This window comes from Nerophis ophidion, linkage group LG08 (assembly GCF_033978795.1).
Source record: "Nerophis ophidion isolate RoL-2023_Sa linkage group LG08, RoL_Noph_v1.0, whole genome shotgun sequence".
Classification (NCBI taxonomy): domain Eukaryota; kingdom Metazoa; phylum Chordata; class Actinopteri; order Syngnathiformes; family Syngnathidae; genus Nerophis; species Nerophis ophidion.
In genome coordinates this window covers 27,675,056-27,702,568 of record NC_084618.1, presented here as the reverse complement: position 1 = coordinate 27,702,568, position 27,513 = coordinate 27,675,056, and the positions used below count along the sequence as shown (strand labels likewise).

Sequence of the window (27,513 nt, the reverse complement as noted above, 5' to 3'; positions counted from 1 at the left end):
GGGTCTGCAGAAGCTCCATACAATATGTGATGTATGGTGGAAAAGCGGACAAGACGCTAAAGGCAGTGCCATCACGGCACGCCCTTAATATTGTTGTCCGGGTGGAAACCGGATAGAATGTTTGCCCCGGGAGATTGTCGGGAGGGGGCACTGATATTCGGGTGATTTCCGGAAAGATCGCAAGAGTTGGCAAGTATGTTGCTAGGGCGGGAAAGCCATTCAAAGAAGGTGAATTCTTTAAAAAGTGCATGTGGGATTTTTTGAAGAAATCTTTTCTTGGGCCCCAGCCTGACCCAGTTTCTGCATCCAGTGGCCCAGAGGTGAATTGAGTTTGAGACCCCTGAACTAAACCGTCCCATGTGTGATGTCTGTAGGAGTGTTTTCATGCATATTTCTACGTGCCGTCGTCATGGAATCAAGCTAGCGTCGTTAGCATTAGCTGATCTGTTAACGGGGTTAAAAACGTTTTTGTTAGTATTATTAAGTTACAATGGCCTTCTTTTTGTATTGTGTCAGTTTTGTATATGTAGTGAGCATACTTGCCAACCTTGAGACCTCCAATTTCGGGAGGTGGGGGTGGGGGGCATGGTTGGGGGTTGGGCGAGGGGCGTGGCTGGGGGCGGGGCGTGATTAAGAGGGGAGGAGTATATTTACAGCTATCCATCCATTTCTACCGCTTATTCCCTTTGGGCTCGCGGGGGGCGCTGGTGCCTATCTCAGCTACAATCGGGCGGAAGGCGGGGTCCACCCTCATCGCAGTATGTGTAGAAATCTTTATTCATAATTGAATCACTTGTTTATTTTTCAACAAGTTTTTAGTTATTTTTATATCTTTTTTCCAAATAGTTCAAGAAAGACCACTACAAATGAGCAATATTTTGCACTGTTATACAATTTAATAAATCAGAAACTGATGACATAGTGCTGTATTTTACTTCTTTATCTTTTTTTTTTCAACAAAAAATGCTTTGCTCTGATTAGGGGGTACTTGAATTAAAAAAATGTTCACAGCGGGTACATCTCTGAAAAAAGATACAACACCTCAACCGACGCAAGTAGGGAGGGTGGGGGGTTGGGAGGTTGGTGGTGGCAGGGGTGTGTATAGAGTTAGGTCTGCACAGGATTCTGGGTATTTGTTCTGGTGTGTTTATGTTGTATAACGGTGCGGATGTTCTCCCGAAATGTGTTTGTCATTCTTGTTTGGTGTGGGTTCACAGTGTGGCACATATTTGTAACAGTGTTAAAAGTTTTTTTACGGCCACCCTTAGTGTGACTTGTGTAGCTTTTGAACAAATATGTCTTGCAATGATGGACGTGTGTCTCACATTGCGAGATGCAACATACAACTGGGCTTGCACGCTGTCAGTTCAGAATGTAGGGAGCGCTAAAGGCAGTTCCTTTATGGCACTCCCTGAATATTGTAGATCTGGTGAAAATTGACATGGCCTTCGAGAGAAGTGGTGCCCTGAAATTCAGGGGTCTCCCGGGAAAATTGGGGACGTGGGCAAGCATGACCTATCAAGCGCCGTTCATATTAAACTCTCGGGCCGCACCATCATTAAATTGTCATATCAAAGCGTGGGCCGCATTATAACGTGCCTCATGTTTGAGACCCCTTCCGTAAATGTTATCGTCACATATGCATGCAGAGTAGATGGCAGTATTTTCCTGTTTAAGAGTGTCACAACATTGCTGTTTACAGCAGACGAACTGCTTTACGGTAGACGAAAACGTGACTGCTGTTGTTGTGTGTTATTGCCGCGCTGGGAGGACATTATTGAGACTGCCTAACAATAAACCCACGTAAGAAACCAAGAACTCGCCCTCGATCATTGTACAGTTATAACGTCTTTGGGCAGGCACTCTGTTTATGTTGTGGGAAAGTGGACGTGAAAACAGGCTGTCGACACGTTACTCGGGTCCGCATGGAGCTGGAGGGGGCGTGGCCTCCAGCCCCGCCTGAATTTCGGGAGATTTTCGGGAGAAATTTTATCCCGGGAGGTTTTCAGGAAAGGCGCTGAATTTCGGCAGTTTCCAGGAAAATCCGGGAGGGTTAGCAAGTATGGTATTGAGTCTTAATCTGCGTTATGTAGTTTTTTAAATAAAAGACACTTCACCATGGCGTTGTTTCATTATTTAATGGTAACCTGTGTTGGAAACACGGAGCAACGCATACACAGGTCTCAACTTTCTGGCGGACTGATATCTGCTCCTTCTCATTCAAAAGTCCGAAGGAAAAGGAAGTAAACAACCTAAAAAACAGCAAAGACACTTCCCGCACCGGATATCCGCTTCTTCAAAATTAAACCAATACTTCAAAATAAGAAAAAAAACACACTGTCTCGTTCATAATATAGTGCGACAACATCACATTGTTGCATATATTCACCGAAACGTCACCGTGGAGTTAAGTCTGTTTATCAATCATCAATCAATCAATCAAAGTTTTCTTATAAAGCCCTAAATCATGGGTGTCTCAAAGGGATGCACAAGCCACAACGATGTCCTCGGCTCAGATCCCACATCAAAGCAAGGAAAAACTCAACCCAATGGGATGACGATGAGAAACCTTGGAGTGGACCGCTGATTGGAGAGCTAGTGGGTCCATGGCGATGACTTCCGTTTTGTTAAATTAGCCGTTTTACTGCCCTGTTACAGGCACCGTTTAGAAACTGTTAAGGTAGGTAAATAAACATGAATAAAATAGGTATATATCTGCGGCTTATAGTCTGATGCAGCTAATATAAGGAAATATTTTCATCTTCTAAGTTTAGTAGGCGCTTTATAGTCTGGAAAATATGGAAATCTGATTTAAAAACTGGATCGCTTGACACCACTAACATAATAAGTACTGTCCATCCATCCATCAATCCATCCATCCATCTTCCCCTTATCCGAGGTCGGTTCGAGGGGGCAGCAGCCTAAGCAGGGAAGCCCAGACTTCCCTCTCCCCAGCCACTTCGCAATCGGAATGAAACTCAATGTAGTGGAGAAAATGTAGCGTTTCTTTTTCAGAACAATTTAAATCAAATGGATCTAAAAAGTGGGCAGCACGGTGGTACAGGGGTTAGTGCGTCTGCCTCACAATAGGAAGGTCCTGAGTTCAATCCCGGGCTCTTGATCTTTCTGTGTGGAGTTTTCATGTTCTCCCCGTGACTGCGTGGGTTCCCTCCGGGTACTCCGGCTTCCTCCCAAGTCTAAAAAAAAAAACATGCACCTGGGGATAGGTTGATTGGCAACACTGAATTGGCCCTAGTGTGTGAATGTGAGTGTGAATGTTGTCTGTCTATCTGTGTTGGCCCTGCGATGAGGTGGAGACTTGTCCAGGGCGTACCCCGCCTTCCACCCATTTTTAGCCAAGATAGGCTCCAGCGACCCCAAAAGGGACAAGCGGTAGAAAAATGATGGATGGGTGTGAATGTGAGTGTGAATGTTGTCTGTCTATCTGTGTTGGCCCTGCGATGAGGTGACAACTTGTCCAGGGTGTACCCCGCCTTCCGCCCGATTGTAGCTGAGATAGGTTCCAGCGACCCCAAAAGGGACACGCGGTAGAAAATGGATGGATGGGTGTTAATTTGAGTGTGAATGTTGTCTGTCTATCTGTGTTGACCCTGCAATGAGGTGGCGACTTGTCCAGGGTGTACACCACCTTCCGCCCGATTGTAGCTGAGATAGACTCCAGCACCCCCTGCAACCCCAATAGGGACAAGCGGTAGAAAATGCATGGATGGGTGTGAATGTGAGTGTGAATGTTGTCTGTCTATCTGTGTTGGCCCTGCGATGAGGGCGACTTGTCCAGGGTGTATGCCTCCTTCCACCCGAATGCAGCTGAGATAGACTCCAGCACCCGCTGCAACCCCAAAAGGGACAAGCGGTAGAAAATGGATGGATGGATGTGAATGTGAGTGTGAATGTTGTGTGTCTATCTGTGTTGGCCCTACGATGAGGTGGCGACTTGTCCAGGGTGTAGCCGCCTTCCGCCCGTTTGTAGCTGAGATAGGCTCCAGCGACCCCCTGCAACCCCCATAGGGACAAGCGGTAGAAAATGGATGGATGGGTGTGAATGTTGTCTGTCTATCTGTGTGGGCCCTGCGATGAGATGGCGACTTGTCCAGGGTGTACCCCGCCTTCCACCCGAATGCAGCTGAGATAGACTCCAGCACCCCCTGCAACCTCAATAGGGACAAGCGGTAGAAAATGGATGGATGGATGTGAATGTTGTCTGTCTATCTGTGTTGGCCCTGCAATGAGGTGGCGACTTGTCCAGGGTGTACACCACCTTCCGCCCGATTGTAGCTGAGATAGACTCCAGCACCCCCTGCAACCCCAATAGGGACAAGCGGTAGAAAATGCATGGATGGGTGTGAATGTGAGTGTGAATGTTGTCTGTCTATCTGTGTTGGCCCTGCGATGAGGGCGACTTGTCCAGGGTGTATGCCTCCTTCCACCCGAATGCAGCTGAGATAGACTCCAGCACCCGCTGCAACCCCAAAAGGGACAAGCGGTAGAAAATGGATGGATGGATGTGAATGTGAGTGTGAATGTTGTGTGTCTATCTGTGTTGGCCCTACGATGAGGTGGCGACTTGTCCAGGGTGTAGCCGCCTTCCGCCCGTTTGTAGCTGAGATAGGCTCCAGCGACCCCCTGCAACCCCCATAGGGACAAGCGGTAGAAAAATGGATGGATGGGTGTGAATGTTGTCTGTCTATCTGTGTGGGCCCTGCGATGAGATGGCGACTTGTCCAGGGTGTACCCCGCCTTCCACCCGAATGCAGCTGAGATAGACTCCAGCACCCCCTGCAACCTCAATAGGGACAAGCGGTAGAAAATGGATGGATGGATGTGAATGTGAGTGTGAATGTTGTCTGTCTATCTGTTTGGGCCCTGCGATGAGGTGCAGACTTGTCCAGGGTGTACACCGCCTTCCGCCAGATTGTAGCTGAGATAGACTCCAGCACCCCCTGCAACCCCAATAGGGACAAGCGGTAGAAAATGCATGGATGGGTGTGAATGTGAGTGTGAATGTTGTCTGTCTATCTGTGTGGGCCCTGCGATGAGGTGCCGACTTGTCCAGGGTGTACCCCGCCTTCCGCCCGATTGTTGCTGAGATAGGCTCCGACTTGTCCAGGGTGTACCCCGCCTTCCGCCCGATTGTAGCTGAGATAGGCTCCAGCACCCCACGCGACCCCAAAAGGGACAAGCGGTAGGAAATGGGTGGATGGGTGTTAATTTGAGTGTGAATGTTGTCTGTCTATCTGTGTTGGCCCTGGGATGAGGTGGCGACTTGTCCAGGTTGTACGCTGCCTTCCGCCCGATTTTAGCTTAGATAGGCTCCAGCGACCCCAAAAGGGACAAGCGGTAGAAAATGAATGGATGAGTGTGAATGTGAGTGTGAATGTGAATGTTGTCTGTCTATCTATGTTGGCCCTGAGATGAGGTGGCGACTTGTCCAGGGTGTACCCCGCCTTTCCGCCCGATTGTAGCTGAGATAGGCTCCAGCGACCCCCCGCGACCCCAAAAGGGAATAAGCGGTTGAAAATGGATGGATGGATGGGTGTTATTTGAGTTTGAATGTTGTCTGTCTATCTGTGTTAGCCCTGCAATGAGGTGGCGACTTTTCCAGGGTGTACACCGCCTTCCGCCCGATTGTAGCTGAGATAGGGCCCAGCGACCCCCCACGACCCCAAAAGGGAATAAGTGGTAAAAAATGGATGGATGGGTGTGAATGTGAGTGTGAATGTTGTCTCTCTATCTGTGTTGGCCCTGAGATGAGGTGGAGACTTGTCCAGGGTGTACCCGCCTTCCACCCGTTTGTAGCCAAGATAGGCTCCAGCGACCCCCCCCCACGACCCCAAAAGGGACAAGCGGTAGAAAATGGATGGATGGGTGTGAATGTGAGTGTGAATGTTGTCTTTCTATCTGTGTTGGCCCTGCGATGAGGGGGCGACTTGTCCAGGGTGTATGCCTCCTTCCACCCGAATGCAGCTGAGATAGACTCCAGCACCCCCTGCAACCCCAATAGGGACAAGCGGTAGAAAATGCATGGATGGGTGTGAATGTTGTCTGTCTATCTGTGTTGGCCCTGCCATGAGATGGCGACTTGTCCAGGGTGTATGCCACCTTCCACCCGAATGCAGCTGAGATAGACTCCAGCACCCCCTGCAACCTCAATAGGGACAAGCGGTAGAAAATGGATGGATGGGTGTGAATGTGAGTGTGAATGTTGTCTGTCTATCTGTGTGGGCCCTGCGATGAGGTGCAGACTTGTCCAGGTTGTACACCGCCTTCCGCCCGATTGTAGCTGAGATAGACTCCAGCACCCCCTGCAACCCCAATAGGGACAAGCGGTAGAAAATGCATGGATGGGTGTGAATGTGAGTGTGAATGTTGTCTGTCTATCTGTGTGGGCCCTGCGATGAGGTGCCGACTTGTCCAGGGTGTACCCCGCCTTCCGCCCGATTGTAGCTGAGATAGACTCCAGCGACCCCCCCACAACCCCAAAAGGGACAAGCGGTAGAAAATGGATGGATGGGTGTGAATGTGAGTGTGAATGTTGTCTGTCTATCTGTGTTGGCCCTGCGATGAGGTGGTGACCTGTCCAGGGTGTACTCCGCCTTCCGCCCGATTGTAGCTGAGCTAGGCCCCAGCGCCCCCCGTGACTCTTAAGGGAATAAGTGGTAGAAAATGGATGGATGGAATCCAAAAAGTGGTTTAAGTAAACACAGCTCTACCATAGTGACAATGTAAAACAAACTCCAAATGGTCCCCGGGGCCACACTTTGTCCACCCCCTGAGTTTACCAGATGTACCTAATTAACTGTCCCTTGCGTTTCCCAGGAACCTGAGCTACTTCACGCGCCACGAGAGCCCGGCGTCCGTGATCCTGAGCCTGTGGGAGGCCCAGCACCAGGACTCGGGCGACCTGGACTCCCTGGCCAGCGCCCTGGAGGAGATCGGCAGAGTCCAGTCCCCCGGGAGCGGCGACGAAGGGCGGCTGACTTCCCTCGGCTTGTCAAGGACAGCAGACTGAGGAGTCGGGAGGGGGTAATCCACGCTCACCTGCATGAACGCTGCCGGACTTCCCGCCGCTGGACTTCCCTCGGCCCCACCCCCACCCCGAAACCCCAGGGGATCCCACACGAGCGGGGAGCTCTTGTACTGACACTGAGCCCGAGGGTCGTTGGTGTTTCAGACCACGGCGAGACCACCGTCTTCGAGGCAATGGACGCCAGTGACTTCCCGAGGGGCGGTCCCAGCGTTTAGTGTGACGTCATTGCTGTCATTCCTTCGTTTATTCCCCCGCCCCCCCTTTCTACGTCGTGTCTTTCATCGTGCGGAAACGGGAGTTCAGAAGGAACGCCGATGCTTAGCGCTGGAAGAGTGGACGTTGCTGCCGAGGGATAGCGAACGCGTCGTCATGGTAACACAGTTCCTTTTTATTTTATTTTTTTTTACAAGTTGTCGCTGCTGGTTGAAATGTGTTTGCTTGTGGACGCCCCCTTGCCCCCTCCCCCCCTCAATCAGAACCAGAAGCTGGCCCACTTGCTCCAAACGGATGAATAAAGTGGCTTTGTGTCCAAGTCTGTCTCGCCTCTTTTCCCTGCTACGCCGTTATAACCCACAGTTTGTACTCTCATATCTATTTTGTTTTCATCTTAAATCCTAAAACGTTTTTTTTTTTACCGTATTTGTCCGATAGGTCAGGACATCGGCGCCGATCTACAGTTCTGCCAGTGGGTGCTTGGACGGGCGGCTGGCACTCAGCATCACGGGTTGGAATTGGGGGTTAAATCATTAAAAATGATTCCCGGGCATGGTCATGGTTTTGCTGCTCACTGCTCCCCTCACCTCACAGGGGGTGATCAAGGGTGCTGGGTCAAATGCAGGGATTCATTTCTCCACACCTAGTGTGTGTGTGTGTGTGTGTGTGTGTGTGTGTGTGTGTGTGTGTGTGTGTGTGTGTGTGTGTGTGTGTGTGTGTGTGTGTGTGCGTGTGTGCGCGTGTGCGTGTGTGCGTGTGTGTGACAATTATGTGTACATAAACTTTAGCTTAATTTTTATTTCAGGTATTTATATATATATATCCCATCCATCCATCCATTTTCTACCGCTTATTCCCTTTCAGGGTCGCGGGGGGCCCTGGCGCCTATCTCAGCTACAATCAGGCGGAAGGCGGGCTATATATATATATATATATATATATATATATATATATATATATATATATATATATATATATATATATATATATATATATATATATATATATATATATATATATATATATATATATATATATATATATATATATATATATATATATATATATATATATATATATATATATATATATATATATATATACACACACATACACACATACACACACTTCACGGTGGCAGAGCGGTTAGTGCGTCTGCCTCACAATACGAAGTTCCTGCAGTCCTGGGTTCAAATCCAGGCTCGGGATCTTTCTGTGTGGAGTTTGCATGTTCTCCCTGTGAATGCGTGGGTTCCCTTTGGGTACTCCGGCTTCCTCCCACTTCCAAAGACATGCACTTGGGGATAGGTTGATTGGCAACACTAAATTGGCCCTAGTGTGTGAATGTGAGTGTGAATGTTGTCTGTCTATCTGTGTTGGCCCTGCGATGAGGTGGCGACTTGTCCAGGGTGTACCCTGCCTTCCGCCCGATTGTAGCTGAGGTAGGCGCCAGCGCCCCCCGCGACCCCGAAAGGGAATAAGCGGTAGAAAATGGATGGATATATATATATAAATATATGTATATATACTTTCCCATCCTCACTTATGGTCATGAGCTTTGGGTTATGACCGAAAGGACAAGATCACGGGTACAAGCAGCCGAAATGAGTTTCCTCTGCCGGTTGGCAGCGCTGTCCCTTGGAGATAGGGAGGTGTTTAGGGCACATCCAACTAGTAGGAGGCCATGGGGAAGACCCAGGACACGTTGGGAAGACTATGTCTCCCGGCTGGCCTGGGAACACCTCGGGATTCCCTGCTTAGGCTGCTGCCCCCGCGACCCGACCTCGGATAAGCGGAATAAGATAGATGGATGGATGGATTGATGTTAGATTTCGGGTGTTGGTGGACGGAACGGTGATAAAGTCATCTAAAATAATTTGTGTTAAAAAAGGGGGGTCAGATAAATATAAGAATATTATTCTGCCATCTTCTCCTTTGTGATCATGGAAATGTCCATCCATCCATCCATCCATTTCCTACCGCTTATTCCCTTTCGGGGTCGTGGGGGGCGCTGGCGCCTATCTCAGCTACAATCGGGCGGAAGGCGGGGTACACCCTGGACAAGTCGCCACCTCATCGCAGGGCACACATAGACAGACAACATTCACACTCACATTCACACACTAGGGCCAATTTAGTGTTGCCAATCAACCTATCCCCAGGAGGGATAGGTTGATAGGTTGATCATTGAAATGTATAAGAAACAAAAAAAAAAACTATGAAAGTGTGAACTGTACGTGGCTTGTATATCCATTTTCACGACAGGAATAAAAAGAAATGATGATGGTTGTACCAATTTCAAAAATACCATTATTTCCATCCATCTATTTTTTACCGCTTGTTCCTTTTGGGATCGGCTAATACCATCATTTGAGCCTTTCAATACAAGGACGTCAACAAATGCTGCAACGGAAGTGGTGCATTATCTCCATGCAACCACGCAGTGTCGCTGTTCTGCAAACTACAGTTTTTCCTACATTACTGTTGTTAATTCACAGACAAAGCTGCAATATATATGCTGAAAGTGGTCATGTTTTACTCTGGCAGCTGGTTTTGAGCAACGTCAAGTCAGGTAGGTATGATAATTCCCACCAAATACGATAATTTAAGCTTTCGGTGCGATAATTGGTCATTTTCCATCTGGCAACTCTGCTAAACTATCAAGCTACTAGAGATGTCGCTAACATAAAATAGATATAATAGATAACTAATGCAACGATACACAATGACTGGTAAGGCACTAACATAGTAATGATAATACATCGTGAAAAAACTATGATAGAAACTAGTTTAATATGAACGAATGGTCGTGGGGGTGCTAGTTAAGTAGCTATATAATGCTAACCACTTAGAATGCTAAGCTGGCAAGAAAGCAGTCCGCTGAAAGACTGCTCAATTGATACTTAAACTTGCTTTATAAATAATATATTTATTGAAATAAAGCACTTTTCTCCTCTGTTGACAGCAGTGTTGGCTCTAGGAATTTTCAAAAAGGGGTACCATGGACCCCATCAAGTCATTATAATGTAGACCAGGGGTCGGAAACCTTTTTGCCTGAGCGAGCCATGAAAGGCCCATCCATCCATCCATCCATCCATTTTCTACCGCTTATTCCCTTTTGGGGTCGCGGGGGGCGCTGGCGCCTATCTCAGCAAGGCCAAATATTTTAAAATGTATTTCCGTGAGAGCCATTTAATATTTTTTAACACTGAATACAACTAAATGTGTGCATTTTTAAGTAAGACCAACATGTTTAGAGTATAATAAATCTCCTATTCTTTTTAATAACATTCTTATTCTGAAGTTAACCATTAATAAATCAAATACTTACCATTAATGCAACTTCTTGAACAAGTCTGGTAGAAAACAAATGGATGGATAAAATGCATGAGAATGTTTTATATTTTAAACGGTATTTTTAGCACTATGATTACTAGCTGTATTATTCATAATTATCGTGTTAAGCCAGGGGTGTCCAAACTTTTTCCACTGAGGGCCGCACACTGAAAAATCAGAGCAAGCGGGGGCCGTTTTCATCATTTTTATTTTAAAAACCAATACAATATATGTATAAAAAATATACATTTAGGCCTCCACTCAGTTATGATCCAGGGGACCCCAAAGGGTTTTGGTCAAAAAAAAAAAAATTAAAAATGGGTCATTATTCAGTATTATAATTTTTATTATTATGCAAGTTTTAAATCTCTAGATCAACATTAGAAAAAAAATGGAAAAAAAACAAAATATGCAATATTTTCACCCAATAACTTTTTTTAAAATTTAAAAATATATATTTTTTTTAAATAGAGGCAGCTCACTGGTAAGTGCTGCTATTAAAGCTATTTTTAGAACAGGCAAGCGGGCGACTCATCTGGTCCTTAAGGGCTACCTGGTGCCCGCGGGCACCGCGTTGGTGACCCCCTGCTCTAGATCAACATTAGGAAAAATACTTTGAAAAAACAAAAAATATGCAATATTTTCACCCAATAACTTTTTTAGGTGGAATATTTGAGATTATATAATAATTGGAGCTTTAATTTAGGATTTTGATTCATTATTATTTTTTGAGCAATGACACTTAAAAACAAATCACACTAAAATAATTGGGGATCCAAAAGTGTCCTACTTATTAAAGTGTTAAAAAATAAATTATACATTTTATTTACCGTTTACTTTTAGCACAATAATCTCGAGATCAACTTCAGATGTATCCGTCAATTTTAAGTTTTCTCGTTGTTTATGTTTTGTTTGTTTGTTTTAGGACCTTCTTTTTAAAAAAAAAAACAGCTCAGTTTTTTATATGGTAAAACACAAAATATGCAACATTTTCCCCAAAAATATCTCAAAGTGGAATATTTAATGTGATGTAGTCGAAGCCTTGAATAGGTCAATAATTCAAAATGACATTGATTTTGATTCATTATTATTTTTTAAAGAAAGAAACAGCCTGCAGGGCAGCTTTGTGTTATAAGAGTAAGCATTGCAAAAATGTATTGTTACATTTCCCCTGTTTGCTCTTTTATACCACTTTTTGTGTTTTTTTATTTTTTTTTATTGTACTCCTAAAATGTGCCGTGGGGCCGTTAAAAAATGACTCGCGGGCCGCGCTTTGGACAGCCCAGTGTTTAGCAATGTCAGCTAAGATTTATCTGAGAGCCAGATGAAGTCATCAAAAGAGCCACATCTGGCTCTAGAGCCATAGATTCCCTACCCCTGATGTAGACCATGGGTGTCAAACTCTGGCCGCCGTGTAATTTCATTTGGCCCTTGAGGTAATATCAAATTAAGATTCGAGCTGGCCCGCCGGTATTATACAGCGGCGATGCCTCTGTAACACTGCATTCACCGCTAATACTCATACTTGCCAACCCTCAACATTTTCCCGGGAGACTCCCAAAGTTCAGTGCCCCTCCTGAAACTCTCCCGTGGCAACCATTCTTCCGAATTTCTCCCGATTTCCACCCGGACAACAATATTGGGGGCACTGCCTTTAGCGTCCTCTACAGCCTGTTGTCACGTCCGCTTTTTCTTGCCAGTCCAGTCACATAATATATGCTGCTTTAACACACACAAGTGAATGCAAGGCATACTTGATCAACAGCCATAAGGGTCACACTGAGGGTGGCCGTATAAACAACTTTAACACTTTTACAAATATGTGCCACACTGTGAAGCCACACCAAACAAGAATGACAAACACATTTCGGGAGAACATCCGCACCGTAGCACAACATAAACTCAACAGAAGAAATACCCAGAACCCCTTGCAGCACTAACTCTACCGGGACGCTACAATTTACACCCCCGCTACCACCAAACCCCACTCCCCCAATTTTTATTATATATATGTATATATATATATATATATATATATATATATATATATATATATATATATATATACAAGCCCAGTTTCCATATGAGTTGGAAAATTGTGTTAGATGTAAATATAAACGCAATACAATGATTTCCAAATCCTTTTCAACCCATATTCAATTGAATGCACTACAAAGACAAGACATTTGATGTTCAAACTCATAAACTTTATTTTTTTTTGCAAATAATAATTAACTTAGAATTTCATGGCTGCAACACGTGCCAAAGTAGTTAGGAAAGGGCATGTTCACCACTGTGTTACATCACCTTTTCTTTGAACAACACTCAATAAATGTTTGGGAACTGAGGAAACTAATTGTTGAAGCTTTGAAAGTGGAATTATTTCCCATTATTGTTTTATGTAGAGCTTTAGTCGTTCAACAGTCCGGGGTCTCCGCTGTCGTATTTTACGTTTTATAATGTGCCACACATTTTCGATGGGAGACAGGTCTGGACTGCAGGCGGGCCAGGAAAGTATCCGCACTCTTTTACTACGAAACCACACTGTTGTAACACGTGGTTTGGCATTGTCTTGCTGAAATAGGCCGGAGCGTCCATGATAACTTTGCGTGGATGACAATATATGTTGCTCCAAAACCTGTATGGACCATTCAGCATTAAGGGTGCCTTCACAGATGTGTAAGTTACTCATGCCTTGGGCACTAATGCACCCCCATACCATCACAGATGCTGGCTTTTGAACTTTGCGCCTATAACAATCCGGATGGTTATTTTCCTCTTTGTTCCAGAGGACACCACGTCCACAGTTTACAGATATAATTTGAAATGTGGACTCGTCAGACCACAGAACACCTTTCCACTTTGCATCAGTCCATCTTAGATGATCTCGGGCCCAGCGAAGCCGGCGGCGTTCCTTGCTGTTGTTGATAAATGGGTTTTGCTTTGCATAGCAGAGTTTTAACTTGCACTTACAGATGTAGCGACCAACTGTTGTTACTGATAGTGGTTTTGTGAAGTGTTCCTGAGCCCATGAGGTGATATCCTTTACACAGTGATGTCTGTTTTTGATGCATTACCGCCTGAGGGATCAACGGTGCGTAATATCATCGCTTATGTGCAGTGATTTCTCCAGATTCTCTGCGCCTTTTGAGAAATGTTGTTCTAAAACTGTTCGACAATTTGCCTACAAATTGGTGACCCTCGCCCCATCCTTGTTTGTGAATTACTTAGCATTTCATGGAAGCTGTTTTTATACCCAATCATGGCACCCACCTGTTCCCAATAAGCCTGCACACCTGTGGGATGTTCCAAATAAGTGTTTGATGAACATTTCTCAACTTTATCAGTATTTATTGCCACCTTTCCACAACTTCTTTGTCACGTGTTGCTGGCATCAGATTCTAAAGTTAATGATTATTTGCACAAAAAAAAAATGTTTATCAGTTTGAACATCAAATATGTTGTCTTTTGTAGCATATTCAACTGAATATGGGTTGAAAACCATTTGCAAATCATTGTATTCCGTTTATATTTACATCTAACACAATTTCCCAACTCATATGAAAACGGGGTTTGTATATATATATATATATATATATATATATATGTATGTATATGTGTGTGTAATATATATGTATTTGTATATATATGTATGTTTATATATATATATATATATATATATATATATATATATATATATATATATATATATATATATAAAAGATGTGACTTTAAGGTTTTACTAATTACGTATAAAATACTACACGGTCTAGCTCCATCCTATCTTGCCGATTGTATTGTACCATATGTCCCGGCAAGAAATCTGCGTTCAAAGGACTCCGGCTTATTAGTGATTCCCAAAGCCCAAAAAAAGTCTGCGGGCTATAGAGCTTTTTCATTTCGGGCTCCAGTACTCTGGAATGCCCTCCCGGTAACAGTTCGAGATGCCACCTCAGTAGAAGCATTTAAGTCTCACCTTAAAACTCATTTGTATACTCTAGCCTTTAATTAGACTCCCCTTTTTAGACCAGTTGATCTGCCGTTTCTTTTCTTTTTCTTCTATGTCCCACTCTCCTTTATGGAGGGGGTCCGGTCCGATCCGGTGGCCATGTACTGCTTGCCTGTGTATCGGCTGGGGACATCTCTGCGCTGCTGATCCGCCTCTGCTTGGGATGGTTTCCTGCTGGCTCCGCTGTGAACGGGACTCTCGCTGCTGTGTTGGATCCGCTTTGGACTGGACTCTTGCGACTGTGTTGGATCCATTATGGATTGAACTTTCACAGTATCATGTTAGACCCGCTCGACATCCATTGCTTTCCTCCTCTCCAAGGTTCTCATAGTCATAGACTTTTGACAAGAACAAGAAAGTTTGATCACATTACGCCTGTACTGGCTCACCTGCACTGGCTTCCTGTGCACTTAAGATGTGACTTCAAGGTTTTACTACTTACGTATAAAATACTACACGGTCTAGCTCCATCTTATCTTGCCGATTGTATTGTACCATATGTCCCGGCAAGAAATCTGCGTTCAAAGGACTCCGGCTTATTAGTGATTCCCAAAGCCCAAAAAAAGTCTGCGGGCTATAGAGCATTTTCCGTTCGGGCTCCAGTACTCTGGAATACCCTCCCGGTAACAGTTCGCGATGCCACCTCAGTAGAAGCATTTAAGTCTCACCTTAAAACTCATTTGTATACTCTAGCCTTTAAATAGACTCCCTTTTTAGACCAGTTGATCTGCCGTTTCTTTTCTTTTTCTTCTATGTCCCACTCTCCCGTGTGGAGGGGGTCCGGTCCGATCCGGTGGCCATGTACTGCTCGCCTGTGTATCGGCTGGGGACATCTCTGCGCTGCTGGTCCGCCTACGCTTGGGATGGTTTCCTGCTGGCTCCGCTGTGAACGGGACTCTCGCTGCTGTGTCTTGGATCCTCTTTGGACTGGACTCTCGCGACTGTGTTGTATCCATTGTGGATTGAACTTTCACAGTATCATGTTTGATCCGCTCGACATCCATTGCTTTCCTCCTCTCTAAGGTTCTCATAGTCATCATTGTCACTGACGTCCCACTGGGTCATTATTGTCACCAATGTCCCACTGGGTGTGAGTTTTCCTTGCCCTTATGTGGGCCTACCGAGGATGTCGTGGTGGTTTGTGCAGCCCTTTGAGACACTAGTGATTTAGGGCTATATAAGTAAACATTGATTGATTGATTGATCATTGTGACCGACGTCCCACTGGGTCATTATTGTCACCGATGTCCCACTGGGTGTGAGTTTTCCTTGCCCTTATGTGGGCCTACCGAGGATGTCGTAGTGGTTTGTGCAGCCCTTTGAGACACTAGTGATTTAGGGCTATATAAGTAAACATTGATTGATTGATGTGTGTGTGTGTGTGTGTGTGTGTGTGTGTGTGTGTGTGTGTGTGTGTGTGTGTGTGTGTGTGTGTGTGTGTGTGTGTGTGTGTGTGTGTATGTAAATATATATATAAAGACATGCACCTGGGGATAGGTTGATTGACAACACTAAATTGGCCCTAGTGTGTGAAGGTGAGTGTGAATGTTGTCTGTCTATCTGTGTTGGCCCTGCGATGAGGTGGCGACTTGTCCAGGGTGAACCCCGCCTTCCGCCTGATTGTAGCTGAGATAGGCGCCAGCGCCCCCCGCGACCCCAAAAGGGAATAAGCGGTAGAAAATGGATATATAATAGAGGTGCGCGGTTTGCGGTCTCGTCCGCGGTTAAACCGCGGGTCGGGCGGGTGACATGACAAAAAAATAGATTTTAATTAGATTCGGGCGGGTGGCGGTTGAACCATCCGGATATATTTGACATACATGGTTCTGGGATTGGAAACCTTTACCATTCAAAGAGCCATTTAAGACCCGTGTCACAAAGCGAAGAAGACAATAGGAGACGCTAATATTTTCTAGAATGACTGCCCGCAGTCACCCAGATAATAAGTATTAGGGTGTGCTTTGAAGTCATTGACTTTGTCGTCCTCTACATCATGTACGATCTGCTTGTCAGTCCAGCAACATGTTGTGTGTGGCTTCCGCAGCAACACGCACACGACTGTAAGGCATACTGGGTGACACAGAGTACACTAATGGTTGTGATATAAACAATTTTAACACTCTTAGTAATATGCGCCACGCTGTGAAGCCACACCAATTAAGAACGACAAACACATTTCGGGAGAACATCCTCACAGTAGCACAACATAAACGCAACACAACAATTACCCATAATCCTTTGTATTCATGACACTTCCTGACTATTTTATACACCCCGCTAGCAGCAAACCTCGCCACCTCCCCTCCCCCCTCCCCCCGTGCATCGGTAAGGTGGGCGGGGTTGGGGGCGCGGGGCTGTAGAATATTTAGGAATTGTCACGGATACAAATGATTCTGGGTATTTGTTGTGTTGCGTTTATGTTGTGTTACTGTGAGGATGTTCTCCCGAAATGTGTTTGTCAATCTTGTTGGGTGTGGCTTCACAGCGTGGCGCATATTAGTATGTGATAAAGTTGTTGTTTATATCACAACCATCAGTGTACTCTGTGTCACCCAGTATGCCTTTTAATCTTGTACGTGTGATTGCAGAAGCTGCACACAACATGTTGCTTGACTAATAATCAGTGTGTACATGTTGTTGAAGGTGTCAAAGGCAATGGCTTCCCAGCACGCCCATATCCTTTTCATCAGGATGAACGCCAATTGGATTAGCGCGAGAACGTTAGCGGCTCCAATTGTCTTTGTTACTGTGTGAAATGGGTTTAGACAGCTCTGTGAGTGGTGAAGGTGGCCAACCTCTGATGCATTTCAGCGGGCGGGTGGCGGGCAGATGTGCTTCTGATAAGATGTTGGTTCGGGTGGACGGCGAGTGGATGACGACTTTGGTGATGCGGTTGCGGATTATATAATTTTCTATCCGCGCATCTCTAATATATATATATATATATATATATATATATATATATATATATATATATATATATATATATGTACACAAGACTGTCCTATCTGGATTTTTGCATGCTCACAGGGATGTGTGGGCCCCATGAGAAAAAAAAATCACATTGGGCCCCCCACAGTCCAGCTGTCGTCCCCAAAATACTTTATTTTTAATTTTTGGTATTGTCTTTATTTATACGAACTCCTTACACACACACAGTTGTTTCCACGACACTGGTTAAGTTCACAGTGTGTGTGCACTTATCTTTCTGTTCCACAACCATCTTCATTGCAGGGACATTTTTCACACACACACACACACGCACACACACACACACACACACACGGAACCCCGCATTAAACTGCAGCAGGGCATGCCGGGTAAATATTAATCTTCACTACTATCGCCACTCGGCAAAGCGTGACTGAGCCGGATGTCGATAACCTCCACCCACCCCCAAGTCCCCCCTCAACCAATAAAGGCTGCCCCCGCAACACCCCTTATACTCCCCCTCCCCCTCCCTGCCCACCAGTTGACAATTGGCATGAGTCAAAAGGCTTAGAGTCGACTTTCTCTCTCTCTCTCTCTCTTTCTTTCTTTCTTTCTTTCTTTCTTTTCTTTTCTAAAGGGCGAGCAGACACTCAACATTCCGACCAGCACACACAGGAAGTCTATGTGCTGCACAGACAAGCGACGGGGGGGGTAGGGGGGGGGGGGGGGGGGGGTGCTAAATGCAAGTCATGTGCAGCTCATGAGAACTAACCTACAAAAGTTGGAATTTGTTTTGCTCTGAGACGACTCTGTTGCCACGGCAACGCTCGCTTTCCCAGGCTAATCAGGCGGCGCTAAAGCTAGTGCGCTAATTGATCCGCCGTTGTTTACTAACCCCCCGCTAATTCAAAAATGCCTCCGATTCCACAATGAGCGCCAGGATCCGTTTGTCAATTTTTTTTACACGGAGCGCGGCGTGGGTGGCTGCTGTTGAAAGGGAGGGGGGTGGGGGGGTTGTGGCGTGCCTCGGATTACTGTACGTTTGTGGCTGGCGGGGCCGTGTGCTGCCGGCTGGGATCAGACGGCGAACATCAGCATCTTTTCCAAGACAACGACTATTTTTAATGCTCCCAATTATCGCTCTCGCATTCCTGCCGGGCCCCAGAACAAACTTATCAGGTCATGTGACTCATCGTCAACCGCCCCTACCCGCTGCGGCGCAGGTGCCAAGCACGCTGACATCACCTGCGCCCTAACAAAGGCCGCATTCCTGGCTGTGTTGTAATCCTCTGTTAATGTTCAAGCCCGGCCGGACTCCACCTCTCTGTCTGATCTCCTCCCGTCCTCGCACCCTCGTTTCCTTGCCTCCTCGCCACCTCTCTCCGGGGGCGCCAACGCTGGTGCTGAATCCACAAGAAGATTTCCAGGACTGGTTCCAGAGCCCCAAATCCCCCAAGCCTCCGTACGGCTCGGCTGGTTCCATGACGTGAAATCAAACGCGCGTCGCGGGCCAACAAGTAGCGGCGCCGCAGACGCTGACGACCGTTAGACAAACGCACAACCTTCCTGTCGCCACTCCTAAACTGCACGACAACAAGAAAGTTTGGATTGTTGAATCAGTTTCACTGTCAGACAAAAACATTGTGTAATGTGCATGCCAGGCCACTAGTTGGCGACAAAGTAAGTTTGACCAATGTTGTGTAGTGTCGCATTGTATATTGTCATGTACTGTAGTATTGTGTAGTGTCGTGTCCTGTTATGCAGGGTAGTGTTGTATAGTGTCGTGTCATGTATTGTCACACATTGTTGTGTAGCGTAGATAAGTGTAGTGTCTTGTTGTGTCATGTAACGTGGTGTAGTGCCGTGTCATGTAATTTTGTGTTGTGTTATGTAGTATTGTGTCCTGTAGTGACATGTAGTATTGTGTTGTGTTATGTAGTGTTGTGCAGTGGCATATACTATTGTGTTGTGTCATGTAGTGTAGTGTCGTGTCATGTAGTATTGTGCAGTATTTTGTCATGTAGTGTAGTGTAGTGTCGTGTCATGTAAAATAGTGTTGTGTCATGTAAAATTGTGTCGTGTTGTGTCATGTAGTATTGTGTTATGTCGTGTTGTGTAGTGTCATGTAGTATTGTGTCATGTAGTATAGTGTAGTATTGTGTCGGTTCATGTAGTGTCGTGTTGTGTCATGTAGTATACTGTCATGCCATTTAGTGTCGTGTTGTGTGATGTAGTGTAGTGTCGTGTCATGTAGTATTGCAGTATTGTCAAGTAGTGTAGTGTCGTGTTATGTAGTATTGTGTAGTGTCATGTAGTATTGTGTCCTGTTATGTAGTATTGTGCAGTATTGTGTCATGTAGTATTGTGTCGTGTCATGTAGTGTAGTGTCGTGTCATGTAAAATAGTGTTGTGTCATGTAAAATTGTGTCATGTTGTGTTGTGCAGTGTCATGTAGTATAGTGTAGTAGTGTGTCGGTTCATGTAGTCTCGTGTTATGTCATGTAGTATACTGTCATGCCATTTAGTGTCGTGTTATGTGATGTAGTGTAGTGTCGTGTCATGTAGTATTGCCGTATTGTCATGTAGTGTAGTGTCGTGCCATGTAGTGTTGTGTTGTGTCACTTAGCGTAGTGTAGTGCCATGTAGTATTGTGTAGTGCTGTGTCGTGTTATGTAGTATTGTGTTGTGTCATGTAGTATTGTCTCGTGTTATGTAGTATTTTGTCGTGTAGTGGCATGTAGTATTGTGTCGTGTCATGTAGTATTGTGCAGTATTGTGTCAAGTAGTGTAGTGTCGTGTTATGTATTATTGTGTCGTGTCATGTAGTGTAGTGTTGTGTCATGTGGTATTGTGTTGTGTCATGCAGTGTAGTGTCGTGTCATGTAAAATTGTGTCGTGTTGTGTCATGTAGTATTGTGTCATGTTGTGTAGTGTCATATAGTATTGTGTCATGTTGTGTAGTGTCATGTAGTATAGTGTAGTATTGTGTTGGTTCATGTAGTGTCGTGTAGTATTCTGTCATGCCGTTTAGTGTCGTTTTGTGTGATGTAGTGTAGTGTCGTGTCTTGTAGTATTGCAGTATTGTCAAGTAGTGTAGTGTCGTGCCATGTAGTGTTGTGTTGTGTCACTTAGCGTAGTGTAGTGCCATTTAGTATTGTGTAGTGCTGTGTCATGTAGTTTTGTGTCATGTTATGTAGTATTGTGTAGTGTCATGTAGTATTGTGTCGTGTTATGTAGTATTGTGTCGTGTAGTGGCATGTAGTATTGTGTCGTGTCATGTAGTATCATGCAGTATCGTGTCAAGTAGTTTAGTGTCGTGTTATGTAGTATCATGCAGTATTGCGTCAAGTAGTTTAGTGTCGTGTTATGTAGTATTGTGTCGTGTCATGTAGTGTAGTGTCGTGTCATGTGGTATTGTGTCATGCCATGTAATGTTGTATTGTGTCATCTAGTATTGTGTCATGTAGTGTATTGTCATGTAGTATTGTGACATGTTGTGTAGTGTAGTGTCATGTAGTATTGTGTCATGTAGTAAGATGTAGTATTGTGTCGGTTAATGTAGTGTCGTGTTGTGTCATGTAGTATTCTTTCATGCCATGTAGTGTCATAGTGTGTGATGTAGTGTAGTGTCGTGTCATGTAGTATTGTGTGGTGTAGTGTCATGTAGTATAGTGTAGTATTGTGTCGGTTCATGTAGTGTCGTGTTGTCATGTAGTATTCTGTCATGCCATTTAGTTTCGTGTTGTGTGATGTAGTGTAGTGTCGTGTCATGTAGTATTGTGCAGTATTGTCATGTAGTGTAGTGTCGTGCCACGTAGTGTTGTGCTGTGTCAGTTAGCGTAGTGTAGTGCCATGTAGTATTGTTAGTGCTGTGTCATGTAGTTTTGTGTCTTATGTAGTATTGTGTAGTGTCATGTAGTATTGTGTCGTGTTATGTAGTATTTTGTCGTGTAGTGGCATGTAGTATTGTGTCGTGTCATGTAGTATTGTGCAGTATTGTGTCAAGTAGTGTTGTGTCGTGTCATGTTGTGTAGTGTCGTGTCATGTGGTATGGTGTTGTGCCATGTAATGTCGTCTTGTGTAATCTAGTATTGTGTCATCTAGTGTATTGTCATGTAGTATTGTGACATGTCATGTTGTGTAGTGTCATGTAGTATAGTGTAGTATTGTGTCGGTTCATGTAGTGTCGTGTTGTGTCATGTAGTATTCTTTAATGCCATGTAGTGTCATAGTGTGTGATGTAGTATTGTGTCATGTAGTATAGTGTAGTATTGTGTCGGTTCATGTTGTCGTGTTGTGTCATGTAGTATACTGTCATGCCATTTAGTGTCGTGTTGTGTGATGTAGTGTAGTGTCGTGTCACGTGGTATTGCAGTATTGTCATGTAGTGTAGTGTCGTGCCATGTAGTGTTGTGTTGTGCTGTGTCGTGTTATGTAGTACTGTGTAGTGTCATGTAGTATTGTGTCGTGTTATGTAGTATTTTGTCGTGTAGCGGCATGTAGTATTGTGTCGTGTCATGATTAGATTAGATAGTACTTTATTTATTCCGTCAGGAGAGTTCCTTCGGGAAAATTAGAATTTTCAGCACAATCCCATTCAAGATCAGACAAACATTACAGGGAGACCGAACAGGATCGCTGACGGGTCTGCCGGCTTCCAGCGCCCCTTACAAAAAAAAAAAAAAAAAAAAAAGATGACATACAGGTAAACGGGGGGTGGGAGAAAAGAATAAAAGATTAAAATAAAATCGGTCTTAGTATTGCCGTGTCATGTAGTATTGTGTCATGTAGTATAATGTATTGCTGTGTCATGTAGTATTGTGTTGTGTCATGTAGTATTGTGTCATGTAGTGTAGTGACGTGTCATCTAGTATTGTGTCATGTAGTGTAGTGACGTGTCATGTATAGTGTAGTGACGTGTCATGTAATATTATGTAGTGTTGTGTCATGTAGTATTGTGTTGTGTCATGTAGTATTGTGTCATGTAGTGTAGTGACGTGTCATGTAGTATTATGTAGTGCTGTGTCATGTAGTGTAGTGACGTGTCATGTAGTATTGTGTCATGTAGTGTGGTGACGTGTCATGTAGTATTATGTAGTGTTGTGTTATGTAATATTGTGTCATGTAGTGTAGAATTTCTCAGTTCATGTAGTATTGTGTTGTGGCATGTAATATAGTGACGTGTAATGCAGTATTATGTAGTTTTCTGTCATGTTGTATTGTGTCGTGTAGTATTGTGCTTTGTCATGTAGTATTGTGTCATGTAATGTAGTGACGTGTCATGTAGTATTATGTGGTGTTGTCATGTAGTGTAATGTCGAATTTGTCAGTTAATTTAGTATTGTGTTATGTAGTGACGTGTCATGTAATATTACGTGGTGTTGTGTCATGTAGTATTGTGTTGTGTCATGCAGTGTATTGATGTGTCATGTAATATTATGTAGTGTTGTGTCATGTAGTATTGTGTTGTGTCATGTAGTATTGTGTCATGTAGTGTAGTGACGTGTCATGTAGTATTATGTAGTGCTGTGTCATGTAGTGTAGTGACGTGTCATGTAGTATTGTGTCATGTAGTGTGGTGACGTGTCATGTAGTATTATGTAGTGTTGTGTTATGTAATATTGTGTCATGTAGTGTAGAATTTCTCAGTTCATGTAGTATTGTGTTGTGGCATGTAATATAGTGACGTGTAATGCAGTATTATGTAGTTTTCTGTCATGTTGTATTGTGTCGTGTAGTATTGTGCTTTGTCATGTAGTATTGTGTCATGTAATGTAGTGACGTGTCATGTAGTATTATGTGGTGTTGTCATGTAGTGTAATGTCGAATTTGTCAGTTAATTTAGTATTGTGTTATGTAGTGACGTGTCATGTAATATTACGTGGTGTTGTGTCATGTAGTATTGTGTTGTGTCATGCAGTGTATTGATGTGTCATGTAGTATTTAGTGTTGTGTCATGTAGTATTGTGTCATTTAGTGTAGTGACGTGTCATGTAATATTATGTAGTGTTGTGCCATGTAGTATTGTCGTGTCATGTAGTGTAGTGACGTGTCATGTAGTATTATGTAGTGTTGTGTCATGTAGTATTGTGTTGTGTCATGTAGTGTTGTGACACGTCATGTAGTATTATTTAGTGTTGTGTCGTGGAGTATTGTGTCATGTATAGTGTAGTGATGTGTCATGTAATATTATGTAGTGTTGTGTCATGTAGTATTGCCGTGTCATGTAGTATTGTGTCATGTAGTATTATGTAGTGCTGTGTCATGTAGTATTGTGTTGTGTCGTGGTATTGTGTCATGTAGTATTTTGTAGAGCTGTGTCATGTAGTATTGCCGTGTCATGTAGTATAATGTAGTGCTGTGTCATGTAGTATTGTGTTGTGTCATGTAGTATTGTGTCATGTAGTGTAGTGACGTGTCATGTAGTATTATGTAGTGTTGTGTCATGTAGTGTACTGTAGAATTTCTCGGTTCATGTAGTATTGTGTTGTGTCATGTAGTATTGTGTCATGTAGTATAGTGACGTGTCATGCAGTATTATGTAGTGTTGTGTCATGTAGTATTGTGTCGTGTGGTATTGTGCTATGTAATGTAGTATTGTGTCATCTAGTGTAGTGACATGTCATGTAGTATTATGTAGTGTTGTGTCATGTAGTGTAGTGTAGAATATGTTGGTTCATGTAGTATTGTGTTGTGTCATGTAGTGTAGTGACGTTTCATGTAGTATTGTGTCATGTAGTGTAGTGAAATGTCATGTTGTATTATGTAGTGTTGTGTCATGTAGTATTGTGTTGTGTCACGTAGTATTGTGTCATGTAGTATTATGTAGTGTTGTGTCATGTAGTATTGTGTTGTGTCATGTAGTATTGTATCATGTAGTATTATGTAGTGTTGTGTCATGTAGTATTGTGTCATGTAGTGTAGTGACGTGTCATGTAGTATTATGTAGTGTTGTGTCATGTAGTATTGTGTCACAAAGTGACGTGTCATGTAGTATTATGTAGTGTTGTGTCATGTAATATTGTGTCATGTTGTGTAGTGTAGAATTTGTCGGTTCATGTAGTATTGTGTTGTGTCATGTAGTGTAGTGACGTGTAATACTGTATTATGTAGTGTTGTTTCATGTAGTGTAGTGTCGAATTTGTCAGATCATTTAGTATTGTGTTATGTAGTATTGTGTCATGTGGTGTAGTGACGTGTTATGTAATATGTGGTGTTGTGTCATGTAGTATTGTGTTGTGTCATGTAGTATTGTGTCATGTAGTGTATTGACGTGTCATGTAGTCTTTTATATTGCTGTGTCATGTAGAATTATGTAGTGTTGTGTCATGTAATATTGTGTCATGTCGTGTAGTGTAGAATTTGTCGGTTCATGTAGTATTTTGTTGTGTCATGTAGTGTAGTGACGTGTAATACTGTATTATGTAGTGTTGTGTCATGTAGTGTAGTGTCGAATTTGTCAGATCATTTAGTATTGTGTTATGTAGTATTGTGTCATGTAGTGTAGTGACGTGTTATGTAATATGTGGTGTTGTGTCATGTAGTATTGTGTTGTGTCATGTAGTATTGTGTCATGTAGTGTATTGACGTGTCATGTAGTCTTTTATATTGCTGTGTCATGTAGAATTATGTAGTGTTGTGTCATGCAATATTGTGTCATGTCGTGTAGTGTAGAATTTGTCGGTTCATGTAGTATTGTGTCGTGTCATGTAGTGTAGTGATGTGTCATGTAGTATTGTGTCATGTAGTGTAGTGTAGTATTGTGTGGGTTCATGTAGTGTTGTGTAGTGTAAAGTCATGTAGTATTGTGTCGGTTCATGTAGTTTTGTGTAGTGTAGTGTTTCATGTAGTATTAAGAAGTGTAGTATTGTGTTGGTTCATTTAGTATAGTGTAGTGTCATGTTATGTAGTATTATGTAGTGTTGTGTAGAGTCGAGTATTTTGACTAAAACCAAACAACACACTTGCAGTCCTGCTTTAGAACTTCCTGTCTGGTCAGGCGCACGCTGCTTAGCGAGTACCTCAAGGCAACTAAGTTACCCAGTTGTTCACACGCTAAATGGGATTGGTTCCTCCTCGGTCCATCGCCTCCGCCCTGTTTGGACAAAAACCATCTGCGGGGAAACAAAAAGACAGAAACCAAAAACAAGACGGGCTGATGAGGTCCAGGTTTTGTATGGACATGATTGAACGAAACAAAGGTTGAACATGGTGATAGTTTCATGTTATCACAACTCGGCTCCAAATTAAATCCAAAAAACACATAGATAAATTGTATAAAGTACACACTGAATTATGATAGTGTTGTAATATTATTGTCAAAATTAGTAATCACTAAAACAAACCAAAAAAACACAGTTTAGCACAGGGGTCACCAACGCAATGCCCGCTGGCCCGTTCTAAAAAAAGCTCAAATAGCAGCACTTACCAGTGAGCTGCCTCTATTTTTTATTTTATTTTATTTATTTACTAGCAAGCTGGTCTCGCTTTGCTCGACATTTTTATTTTAAGAGAGACAAAACTGAAATAGAATTTGAAAATCCAAGAAAATATTTTAAAGACTTGGTCTTCACTTGTTTAAATAAATTCATTTATTTTTTTACTTTGCTTCTTATAACTGTCAGAAAGACAATTTTAGAGAAAAAATACAACCTTAAAAATGATTTTAGGATTTATAAACACATATACCTTTTTAACTTTTAAATTCCTTCCTCTTCCTTCCTAACAATTTAAATCAATGTTCGAGTAAATTTATTTTTTTATTGTAAAGAATAATAAATACATTTTTATTTAATTCTTCATTTTAGCTTCTGTTTTTTCGACTAAGAATATTTGTGAAACATTTCTTCACTTATTATGATTAAAATAAAATAAAAATATTCTGGCAAATCTAGAAAATCTTTAGAATAAAATTTAAATTTTATTGCAAAGTCTTTTGAATTTATTTTAAAATTTTTGTTCTGGAAAATCTAGTAGAAATAATGATTTGTCTTTGTTAGAAATATAGCTTGGTCCAATTTGTTATATATTCTAACAAAATGTAGATTGGATTTTAACCTGTTCAAAACATGTCATCAGAATTCTAAAATTAATCTTGATCAGGAAAAATTACTAATGATGTTCCATAAATTGTTTTTTAAATTTTTTCAAAAAGATTCGAATTAGCTCGTTTTTCTCTTCGTTTTTTCTGTTGAATTTTGAATCTTAGAGTCGAAATTGAAGATAAACTATGTTTCAAAATTTAATTTTTATTTTTTTTCCTGCTTTTTCCTCTTTAAACCGTTCAATTAAGTGTTTTTTTCATCATTTATTCTCTACAAAAAACTTTCCGTAAAAGGAAAAAAAATGTACGACGGAATGACAGACAGAAATAACCATTTTTAAAAATATATATAGATTTATTTATTAAAGGTAAATTGAGCAAATTGATTATTTCTGGCAATCTATTTAAGTGTGTATCAAACTGGTAGCTCTTCGCATTAATCAGTACCCAAGAAGTAGCTCTTGGTTTCAAAAAGGTTGGTGACCCCTGGTTTATCAGATAGCTTGCTAACAAGTTTGAGAAGCTAACTGATGCTAAACAAGCTAACATTGTTAGTATTACACCATTTGTTGACATGACAACAGTATTTTTTATATAATAATTTCTCTCAAACATTCACTGATGTCTCCAACACATAATCATATATATGTCTTACTGCAGTGGACCCCAACCTTTTTGTATCCGTGGACCGGTCAACGCTTAATAATTTGTCCTGCGGCCCAGGGGTGGGGGGTGTCCTTTTTTATTTATTTTTATTTTATTTTATTTTTTCTTTGTCATGAAAAAGGGGTGGTTTTGTGGTTGGTGCACTTATTGTAAGTGTATATTGTGTTTTTTATGTTGATTTAATTTAAAAAAATTTAAATATATATATATATATATATATTTTTTAATAAAAATGAATAAAAAATTATTTTGCGGCCCGGTACCAAT

The 27,513-nt window shown here is 42.8% G+C and overlaps 2 protein-coding genes across 6 annotated transcripts in view; both read left to right on the top strand.

Moving 5' to 3' along the window:
• LOC133557603 (netrin receptor UNC5D-like) overlaps positions 1-7,580 on the top strand; it is a 586,800-nt gene extending 579,220 nt beyond the window's left edge. For all 5 annotated transcript variants that reach the window (XM_061908184.1, XM_061908185.1, XM_061908187.1 and 2 more), the window contains one exon: positions 6,838-7,580. In XM_061908184.1, coding sequence (XP_061764168.1) covers positions 6,838-7,030 — 193 coding nt within the window. In that variant the 3' untranslated portion in view covers positions 7,031-7,580. The remainder of the gene's footprint in view (positions 1-6,837) is intronic.
• A 2,105-nt stretch (positions 7,581-9,685) lies between these two features.
• Positions 9,686-27,513, top strand: part of tnfrsfa (tumor necrosis factor receptor superfamily, member a) — a 137,762-nt gene continuing 119,934 nt past the window's right edge. Inside the window, exon 1 of the mRNA XM_061908182.1 lies at positions 9,686-9,833. The gene's annotated coding sequence lies outside the window, so the exon portion shown is untranslated. The remainder of the gene's footprint in view (positions 9,834-27,513) is intronic.